This window comes from Oryctolagus cuniculus, chromosome 16 (genome assembly GCF_964237555.1).
Source record: "Oryctolagus cuniculus chromosome 16, mOryCun1.1, whole genome shotgun sequence".
NCBI lineage: Eukaryota > Metazoa > Chordata > Mammalia > Lagomorpha > Leporidae > Oryctolagus > Oryctolagus cuniculus.
In genome coordinates, this window is record NC_091447.1 from 34,685,624 (window position 1) to 34,697,075 (window position 11,452).

Here is an 11,452-nt window from a genome sequence, read left to right on the forward strand (position 1 = left end):
TTACAACTGGAAGAAGGTACTATGGTAATACCTACTCTTAATTCAATTATCTTCTGAAACATATTATTTATCAATTATACATTTACAAAAGTTTCTAGATACAAATGATTATGGTATGTTTATTCTATTAGTACTAAAGAGTTTCACTCATATAATTTATCTTTTATAATATAGTACAATAGTTGAGTTTTTCAGCACAGAAAACTGAAATCCAAATAGACCATAAAAATCCAATTGGGCAATTTGCTTTTCTTTTCATGTAAAACAATAAAACTTACAGTTGAAGATTGATTTTCTTTTTCTCAATTTGTATGCTTTTCTTTTTACAGTAAAAAGCCAAAGAAACCTCAAAGAAGGCAAAACAACCGATTGAAACCATTAACCTTAGCCTATGATGGAGATGCAGACATGTAACATACAACTTTTCCTGCCTACCGCCAGTTTTGTGTTTCTCACTGTGAAGTAGAACTCCAGAGACCACAATGAAAGTGTCCAAATTGTGTGCATTGAGATACCTTTTAACTTTTCAAAAGAGCATCAAGATTCAAGCTCACACTGCCACTAGGGATATTCAAGATAGCAGCACTTACACGTAAACCATCAACTCTAGGAATTCTGGGAGATTTAGTTGAATACATGCTGCATTCTGAGGGTATGATGTCATCTTCTCTAAAATCTACCATATGAAGACCAACTTTCATCTCTGAAGCATAGTGGTGGAATTGGCCAGTTAGGATCCCTGGTGCAAGACTGCCTGCAATGTTAACCCATAGAACTTTCTAGCATGAAGAGTTTATATCAAGAGCTCTGCAATAATTTAACCAAGTATAACACATATACTCAGCTGAATGATATACATTATGTCAGATTATGTACTTGTTAATAAGCAACTTTAACAGTGAATAAGACAGACCTAAACTCAGCAGAAAACTTGTGGAATGAATTCAACATCTTGGTGGTTGATGGTAACTTGTATTGACCTTCGATTAGGAGACCAAGACTCTTTTGTAAGACCTCATTCTTGTCTGTCTCCAAAGTACGAATGTTGGACATGTTCTAGTATGTTAGAAGAAAGAGTCCTCAAGTTCAGTATTTTATAGTGGTTATCGTCTGGAAAATTGATTGCGGCTTGTGTTAATACATTTATACTTTCTCTAGTTTTCAAACTGGTTGCCTGCATCTTTTTGCTATATGAAAGGCACATTTTTGCACTATATTAGTGCAGCATGATATGCACTTAACCAGTATTGCCATACAAACTGCCTCTTTTCATCGGGATGAAGACATCTGCAGGTATCCTGACGAGGGCAAGAGTCAGACTGGATGACCACAGAATGTCATCAGCTCTTACACCTGCTGTCTACTCTCTTCCTTATCTTTGCAGCCATTGGGACATTATAGCATGGCGATGATTTAAGTGTTGAAGTCCTTGACCCATTAGCCGTCCTAAAGGTGGATTCCTCTACTTGGTTTGTAATTGATCTTTGAAGGCTGTTTATGGCTAGATTTTTATATTTGTTATCTTTGTTAAAAAAAAAAGAAAAAAGAAAAAAGGGAACTGGTTGTGTTTTTAATTGCAAGCAGATGCAGAAAATAATGTTACAGTGGTTTTGTAATGAAAAGAAATCACAGTTATGTGTCAATTTCTCACTGACATGCTTTCCCAGTTTCATATTGAATGTCTGCCTTACAGGCAGTACCTCAAAATTCATAGTCTTATGTCTTTCTTACTGGTAAAATGTGAACCAGTCTTTTCAATGTATGGTTTCCAAAGCTAAAGTCTTTAGAAAGACTATCTTGTCCAAGGCTTCATTAAATATCTAGATCAAGGATGGTAAACTTTTCCAGTGGACCAGATAGTAAATACTTTCAGCCAGGTGTGTGTTGCAGTCATAGACAATGCAAATAGGTTAAAGAACAAACATGTCTGTTTCTTCAAAGTTCTACTGGGAAACAGCCATCAGACTGCAATTGTGGTCTTAGTGCACAGACCCTGGTGCTGATGGTTTTCATGGATCACTCGTCACTGTGTCACCTTTACTTTTCATTGGCTTGTGCTTAGCACTTAATTTCAAAGGTGAAACTTCACTCATCAAGTATACCACTCTGTTGGAAGTAGCTGTATTTTTCACAGATTCAGCCCTGGGAATGGCACAGTGAAAAATTTCTAACCTAACAGACTTCTTTAGTATGAAAAGAAAATTCAAATGGTGCCATTAAAAGGCAGTACCATCTTTCAGACAACATGGGAGAGGGAAGGACATTAGGTTTCAGGTCTTAAAACAAGCTATTAAATCTTACACATAGTATGCTGCTGTAAAAGTCATTTGAATTGTGAAGTATTTTACTTTCATACTAGAGTTTCAACTCCCCCTGCTGTTCATTTAGAATATTTGCAAAGATGATCAGAACGTCAGATAAGGATGTCATTGCCCCCCTCATCCCCCTGCAAAAAATTACTCAGTTCAATTCTGTTGAAATAAGCATAAAGCACTAATTCCCTATTCAGTAGTCACTATGTTAGACAATTTAAATCTCTTCAAAGACAACAGGTAGTTCGGAATATGAGAATTTTACTTTAAACCAAGGATTTCAACAAGGAAATACAAATTCATCTCATCTGTTATTGTTGAGGAAGACAAAAATAATGTTAAAATCAAAAGTTAAAAATTTTAAAATCTAAAATCAATTGTCAATGCATATATATAGTCAGAGTTATGGCCTTTTTTAAAACGTTCAGCTGACACTCATGAAATATGTGCCACACCTAATGATTTTGAAATAGGGAAAAGAATATTGTTCCAAATAAAGCTACCCTTAGGTTATTGTAAAAACAACATTCATTCTGGATACCAGCTTTATCCCACCTATATTATAAGAATTAAGAGAAAATTATGAAATGTTATACAAGATATTTCTATTCATAATTTGATTACATTTTACAGCACCATATACATGGAAGGAACTAAGGTTAATATGACCTAACACCAGGGAACATATTGGAAGTTCATTCTGATTGGAAAGATAATATGAGGGGAATGTAGCTGTTCAGCTACTGTGGACAAATGGGAGGTTACTGTAATCACGTTTATAACTTCAAACTGTCCTGTTAGTTCCTGGCATCAGTTAGTGAGTTCAATATTTCATTGGAATTTCATCAAAATGTTATTTGTATTTATTCTAAGAATTCACAAGAGGAATAAAGTAATAACTCTCCTAGTGACACTTTGCCTTATCAAATGGTCTGAGTCCTAAAAGATTTACAATTACTCAAAGTATGAAGGTCTGTTTGATTTTATAAAAAATTGATGCAGTATTATGATTTTGTTCATCTCCGTAGCAACTGTACAAGTGGCATAACTGATCTCTCAAAGGGGCTGGTTTGCTTTTTCATCAATACCTGTTCCAACGTGTTCACCATAATCCTTATTTAAAAGCCTTTTTGAGGACATTACAGTGATCTACAGGAATTGAAAAGGAGTGCATTAAAGCATGTTTTTAATCCTTTATAAGAAGCACAAATTACTTATAACAAGACAAATATTTATTGAATTATTACAGGTAAGACACTCTGCTAGGCACTGTAAAAAATATTAGCAATGGCTTTTTTATACACAAGAACTTAAGACATTCTGAAGAAGGATAAAAGTTCTTAAGATAGTGCTTGAACACACTGCCTTTTACTCTAAATTTACTTTTAAAGGTGGTTAGTATTTTTCCATATTTAGTGTACGTATCTTGGGCTGTGTGGTTAGGGATTTTATTTTTCCTATTCTACCCTGAAGGCAGGTGGCAATGATCACTATGTCTTAATCAGATCTGTTAGGTTCCTGGACATTTCAAGATGAAGTCACTTCTCATAGAAAGCAAGTAGCCTCTCATACACTGATTTACCTCTTCCTACTCCGTGAATCCTTGCTCCTGTATGAGGATTTCTGCACCTAGTCTCTCCCCCACTCTGGTCTCCTGTTAACCAATGATTTTGTCTCCTTCCTTCAAAAATACCCTTCATTAAATATATCAAATTTTTATAAGAAAAATGAGAACACCTATAATAGTTCCTGTCGGAATCAAAGTGTCACAGCGTGAGCATGTTTTAAACATCATGCACAGGTAAAAGAAATGAATAACAGCAAAACAATGTAGAAGGCATGCCAAAGACAAAAAGACCATTTCTGTATAAATGACAATTCCAGCACTTGCTATAGCTCTGCCCGGTATCCTGCTACTGCTACGGCAGCTTGAGTCTGTTCACCCTGCAAGACTAAGGGGGAAGCCAGCCCCTCTCGATGCTTTCAGAGAGGATGCCTATGCTTACAAGCATTTGGAGGTAAGGTTTCCCAAGAATCACGCTTCTCAAATGACAGAGATCTCCCTGGTGGTTAAGTTTCACCAAATTCAAGCGGGTAGTTTCTTGATCTATTTCTCCTCCGAGATTGAGACTATTGAAAGGACAGCAGTCCAGGAACCATTCTGTGGGGCTCTCATCAGAGCGTGATCTTTCCCAGTTCTGGTCTGGCTCTGAGCACTGCCCATCAGCCTGCTCAGGTAATCCAGGCCCACCTGCTCCCGTCCACAGTCGGTCCTGGCTGCGGGTCAGAACTTTACGCATCCAAAACTGGAGTGTGGACCAAAGCATCCCTCATAAAAGGGATGTGTTGCAGAGATATGTGACAATTTTATACCTAACAGGGACACTGAAAAATGGTTATATCTACATTAAATAAGTTTTAAGATCTTAAATAGAATTTTGCAAATTTTTTTCATGCTTCTACCAAGCTATGTCTTAAAACAGGCAGCGTAAGATAGGTTGTAGGAGTCAGGTTTTCAATGATCAGAGAACTCCAGTCAGTTTTATTATGTTCTGCAGTTTTAGGTAATAGTTTTAAAAAGACTATCTACTTTTAACCCTTAATTATTTTGCCCAGCTATTTTTCAGAAATCTGTGTTTATTTTTAGAAAACATTTCAATTCCCTTTCTGGTACTTTTTCCTGTCCATTTCTATCACAGACATTTGAAGAGATCAGTATCTGTTGTAAAATATAACGTTATTATATTTGCAATCTTTCTATAAATTATGATCCACTAAATGTGTATTTTTTGTTATCTATATATTTATTTTGTTTAAATAGGGAGGCAACTGTAAGAATTTTTTGTTCCTTTGTAAATTATGTAATGTAATTTATTTTAAATTATGTACATTTCTTTTTTAATGCACAAAATGTCTATGTACAATTAACTGCAGATTTGCAATTAATGTCACTAAGCTTTATTCAGTTAAGATGGATGGCATGTGAGGATGTAATATGCTTTTTTACATTTTCATATGGGTTATTTGTAAATAACTTGATGGCAAACACAAATCATTTTTATTCTAATTGTGTGTATCTGTTTTGATTTGCATCATTTGATTCATAAGTGTGGATTAAAAATTTCTTAGTGAATATCCAAGTCTTTTTACTACTATATTTTCCTTTCCTGGATTTTTTTAAAGACATTCCAAATTTAAGAATCAAACTTTTATTTTAAAAGATGACTCAGGCCAGCAATTAGTCATCAAGGACAAAGGGCCTCTTGGTATCCAGTCAGTTAATAGAGGGACACATCATGGGATGGGAAGACATTCTAAAACAGAGCACAGCTCCTCTTGACTGGTCAGTCCCAAGGTAAGCCTCTCCCTGTCTCTTCTTGAGAACCCAATAAAAGACCAAATGCTTTAAAAAAAAAAAATCAAGGCAGAGCTCACACATTAACAAACTTAGGAAAGGATGCTCAAATCAGGCAAATGACTACCAGGGTAGTTTGTAGTTAAAACCTATGCCAGGGCCAGCGCTGCGGCTCACTAGGCTAATCCTCCGCCTAGCAGCGCCGGCACACCGGGTTCTAGTCCCGGTCGGGGCGCCGGATTCTGTCCCCGTTGCCCCTCTTCCAGGCCAGCTCTCTGCTATGGCCAGGGAGTGCAGTGGAGGATGGCCCAAGTCCTTGGGCCCTGCACCCCATGGGAGACCAGGATAAATACCTGGCTCCTGCCATCGGATCAGCGTGGTGTGCTGGCCGCAGTGCGCTGGCCACGGCGGCCATTGGAGGGTGAACCAATGGCAAAGGAAGACCTTTCTCTCTCTCTCTCTCTCTCTCTCACTCACACTGTCCACTCTGCCTGTAAAAAAAAAAAAAAAAAAAAAAAAACCCTATGCCAACATAGTTGTTTGCTAGACTACAGTTAAGCAGGGAGCCCTTTAAGCTGTAATTATGTGGGTACTTCAAAACGTTAATGGGAAATACATATTATGAAAACACTATGCATGGATTTTAAAATTTGTACCAAAGTTAATTTCATTTTTCCACAAACTTTTTGAAGCACTTTTGTGGTAAGCATGCAGTCAGCCTCCAATTCTTGATAAATAAAAGTGACACAGTATTCATTACCATGACATTTTAAAATGTATCACCCAGATATTTCTTATTTAAAATTTTCCAAGGCAGAAAGCATAGAGACAGACTAATTGAAAGCTCCCATCCATTGGTTCACTCCTCAAATGCCCACAATGTTTGGGACTGAGCTGAAGCCAAGTGAGAACACACTACATGGATGACAGGGACCCAACCACTCGGTCCATTACCACTTTCTCCCAGAGCCTCCATTAGCAGGAAGCTGGAATCAGGGTCAGGGCCAGGAATTGAACTCAGGCTCGCCTGAGTGAATCGCTGTGTCTGAATCACTATGCCAAATGCCCACTTCCAGTTATTTCTTTCTATAGTTCTAGATATACATGGACAAATGGCTTCCTGTTTTTGTTTTGCAACGGCAATTTATATCCTACAGAGGCAAGTGTGAACAGGACTGATTCTATATTTGCTCCTTGGCCCTAGCGATTCCTTTTGTTACACTCCACATTCCTGCAGAAAACAGCAAACACGCTTCTGTTTACCTCTCATCAGTGCCCGTTCTCTAAAGAGATCGTGTACATACAAAAAACTCACACATGCCATCAGCCTTTCTGATATTGCAGTTTCCTTCAAGACAAGTGACTTCCCCTCCTCCCTCCCAGCTTCCTCCATGATAGCAGGTCTGTCCCAAGGTAACCCTGCTCACTAATCTAATGAGCACTGGGTCTTACTTTCCTCCCCGATCATTCAGTCTTAGATAGATGATGATGGTGGAGAACAAGGAGAGGGAAAAATGGTTTGCATTTGGTAGATAGACTTAAGAAGCACCTGAACTTTCTCCTATTACTGTTTTCCAACACTGTACCCCATAGCTTTTTGGTCAATTTTAATTATCGGCGAGGGGGGTGGGAATTACACCCTGAGTAAATAAAACATCAATCCCTCTCATTTTTCATGACCTCCCTTCCTAGCAAATTGGAGCAGCTACATCTTCTCATGCAAGAGTGGGCCTTTGGATTCAGTCTTCTATCACGTGAGTCAACCACATTCTAATCTCTCAGGGTCCAAAGAGCTTTTCCCCACAGTCTCTTCTCAATCACAGGCAGAGGTGCTCTCACAGTGGCCGCGGTCACGTCACTGTCCCCCACCTCGTATGAGGCTGGCCATTCTCCCTCAGTCCTAGCTCCTGCGCCTCCTCATTCGCCTCTCATGTTCACCCTCAGCAGCGTTTCATGCATCCCAGTCACCTGTTGAAACTACACTCCTCTCCGAGCTCTGCCTTCATCAATCTCGCCATCTAGAGCACTCTTCCCCTGGACGTAAGCACGGCTGCTCCTCCTCATCATACAGGGCTCTTCTCAGATGCCACCTCCAGAGAACCTGTCCTTGACCACTGCTGTCACTTTCTACCCTCCTGCCTGCAGTTTTCTTTATTGCACCTGACATTATATCTTTTTCTTTGGGATTATTTTTTCCTTTCTCTCACACATGGGAAAGGTCAGATTTTTTTTAATTATTATTAGTATTATTTTGTTCCATGCCTGGAACAACCTAACACTTAGAAGAATGAATTGTTATAAGATGAATAAACAGAAGAATCAGCTGTGGAATTCATGGATAGGGAGTGGTTAAGAGTAAAAGTAATAATACAGGCCATGAGAGCTAAGAGACCAACTCAAGACTGATCAGTTCACTACTGCTAGCAATATATTTTATATTCATTTCACTTGGCAGAAGCATGTTAATCTAAACACCTTGGGAGGTACAATAATGTAACATGAACAGATCTGAATGACAGCAATGAGAAAATGAGAACAGTGGTGGTGGAGATGGATACCATGGGAGTGACAGCTGAGGTTGTTCCATTAAAATGTGAGGCTATGGACTTTGTAGAGCTATATTTAAAACCTACAACAGAAAATATAATAATTGTCTAATTTAATTCCTTGAGATATTCCAGTGGGAATAGGTGAGAGAATTCAGAATACTGGAAAATGAGGAAAAGGGCAATTGTAAGTTTCTTAAAAAGCCTTTGTTCAAGAATACAATAGCAATCTAATATACTATTCAGTTAAACTCAATTATATGATTTCAGTAATATGAAATTACATACTCTCTGCTTTGAAGCAGAAATAAAATGGGGCAGAGGGGGCAAAAATGAAATGACATTCAAAGCACTTCCCAAATCCCCATAATTCGCCTTGGAACAGTAGAGGGCGACGTTCAGCAGCCATGTAAACACAATAAGGAACCATTTAAAATTCCTATCTAGTAGATAACACTGTCTTGATTTCAGAAGAAAAAAGCTGAAATCAGAGCTAGCAGACAGGAATATGGAAGAAAACTGTCAATGTCTTAAGAGAAAGCATGGACTTGCATCTTGGTCCTTCTTAAACAGGGAGAGCCAAGTGTGCTGAATCACAACCACAGTGAGCCTCCAGATGCTGCCCACAGCTGATGTCTACCTGTGCCCTCTCACCATTTATCTTTGTAAAATCTTCAATCACATATGGTACTGGTCATCTGGGGCTTTTTTGATGTTTGCCATGTTTTACTATTTCTTTGCCAAAGGGTTATAGTCTTTTCTTATATAAAAAAAAAAAAGATATGTCGGCTGCTATAAGAAAAACAGGGCTGGAGGGTAAAAAGTGACAGCAGTGGTCAAGGAAGGTTCTCTGGAGGAGGCATGGTGGACAAGAGTGTTGATCTGATATTTGTATTAAAAACCCTTCCAAGATAGTATCAGTACGGCTCCTGAGTTCTAATGTCTTCATGTAACACTGTCCTAATACTTGCATTCCTATTTGGAGTTTGCCTTTCATGCAAAGGAACTCATAGGTCATGACCTCTTACCACTGTGGCCATCCTACCTTGGTATTCTCCATCCTCTCACTCTGCTTAGCATAAATGCCTAGAACTAAAAACAATATGGGGAGAGAAGATGGTGGAATAGGGAGGGAGCACACCAAAGGTCCAGGAAGGGAAGGTTCAAAGAGGGGTGAGAATTTGTAGTTTTTAAGGAACGAGAAGCCCTTCCTGAAACTGGGGAGATAGGGTGGACACGCGAGGAGGACGCGGACACCTGAGGCGCAGGACACCAGCAGGAGTGTGTATGCACCAGTGCTGGAAGTCGAGGTGAGACAGGGCGCTCGCCCAGCACAGCAGCAACAGCCGCCGCCGCCCCTCCCCCAACCCACCCTGGGACGGACACTGAGACACACACGATTGAGTCGGGGAGGAAATAGAAAACGGAACAGAGTGAGTGGTGCCTGCAGAAAGAATGGGCGATTCAGGGGTACTAACTGAGAGACTGAGTAAGCCAGTATCTCTTGGCGCCTCCTCGGAGCTGCAGCAGGCGGGAAGCAGTCATTTTGTCTGTTTACATTCGAGCTTAAAGGAGAACTGTCTGCCTCGACACTAACCTTTGGAGGCGGAGCCCAAAGGTGGAGTGGAGCGACAGGACACTTCTTGCTCGAGGGAGGGCAGCTCAAAGCCCTGACACCCGTCTACTCAAGTTACAAGAAAAAAAATTGAATAGCACCTGTGGGGGGAAAAAGGGCAGGATCCAGAGCTGCAGTGGGCAGAGAGCAGCCATCCTGTCTGTTTACATTCAGGCTGTGTAGAGCAGCCTGCTTACACTGGATATTGGTACAGACTCACAGCAGTCTATAGCCGAGGGAAATCAACCTGAAAAATCACCCAGACAGAATGCCAAAAAACAAAACAAAAACCCACAATAAGAATATAGAAGAACATATAAACTTGCCAATGGTGCAGGCTACACCAACCACAACAGAAGCTGAAGAAGAAGAAGTTGAAACCATGCCAGAAAAAGAATTCAGAAAATTAATAATCAGAATACTTAGAAATAATGAGAAACAGTGTGAAGAGCTGAATGAAAAACAAGCCCAAGAATTAGAGATCCTAAAGAGAAGTCAGAATGAAATACTAGAACTGAAAAACTCAATTGACCATATAAATAACACCGTGGAATCCCTCGGAAATCGAACAGATGAAACAGAAGACCGAATATCAGAATTTGAAGACAAACTTCCAGAAATAATACTGTCAGTTCAAACACAGGAAGAAGAAATTAAAAAATTAAAAAATACGGTCAGAGACCTACAAGATTCAATCAAACGCTGTAATGTTCAGATAATAGGAGTCCCTGAGGGGGTGGAAAGAGAGAATGGATTGGAAGGTGTCTTCAATGAAATAATATCAGAAAACTTCAAACAAAGGCAGCTGGATAACAACACACAAATACAACAGATAGCCAGGACTCCAAACAGAGTAGACCAGAAGAGAAATTCACCACGACACATTGTGGCAACACTCAGCTCAGTGACACACAAAGAACAAATCCTAAAATGTGCCAGAGAAAAGCGACAAATCACATCCAAGGGTAAGTCAATCAGACTCACCCCAGACTTCTCATCGCAAACACTATAGGCAAGGAGACAATGGCATGACATATTTCAAGTTTTAAAAGACAAACAATGCCAACCTAGAATACTATACCCTGCAAAGCTATCATTTATGAATGAAGGGGAAATAAAGATCTTCCACGACAAACAGAAACTGAAAGAATTTGTATCCATGCATCCAAAACTACAACACTTGATCAAAGACGTGCTGCACACAGAAATACAAAAACAAGAACTTCACTACAAAAAAAAAAAAAAGCGAATGTAGAGTAACCCACAAACAAAGTTCAAAATACATAAACAGCTCATTTCAGGAAACATGAAGGGGAAAAGACAGCACTTAACAGTAATCACATTGAATGTGAATGGTCTTAATTCCACTACAAAGAGACATAGACTAGCTGACTGGATAAAGAAAGAGAATCCATCTATATGCTGCCTTCAGGAGACACACCTTATCAGCAAAGATGCACGCAGACTGAAAGTGAAAGGATGGAAAAAGATACTCCAAGCTAACAGAAATCAAAAAAGAGCTGGTGTGGCCATCCTAATATCAGACAAAATAGACTTTAACATAAAAACTATTAAAAGAGACAGAGAAGGGCACTATATAATGATTAAAGGATCTATCCAACAG

At 39.3% G+C, this 11,452-nt stretch overlaps 1 protein-coding gene across 1 annotated transcript in view; it reads left to right on the forward strand.

Annotated features, from left to right (window-relative positions):
* The window catches only part of THSD7A (thrombospondin type 1 domain containing 7A), a 451,027-nt gene extending 445,575 nt beyond the window's left edge, over nucleotides 1-5,452 (forward strand). The window contains exon 27 of the mRNA XM_070059784.1: nucleotides 330-5,452. Coding sequence (XP_069915885.1) covers nucleotides 330-414 — 85 coding nt within the window. The 3' untranslated portion in view covers nucleotides 415-5,452. The remainder of the gene's footprint in view (nucleotides 1-329) is intronic.
* The last annotated feature ends 6,000 nt before the right edge of the window (nucleotides 5,453-11,452 follow it).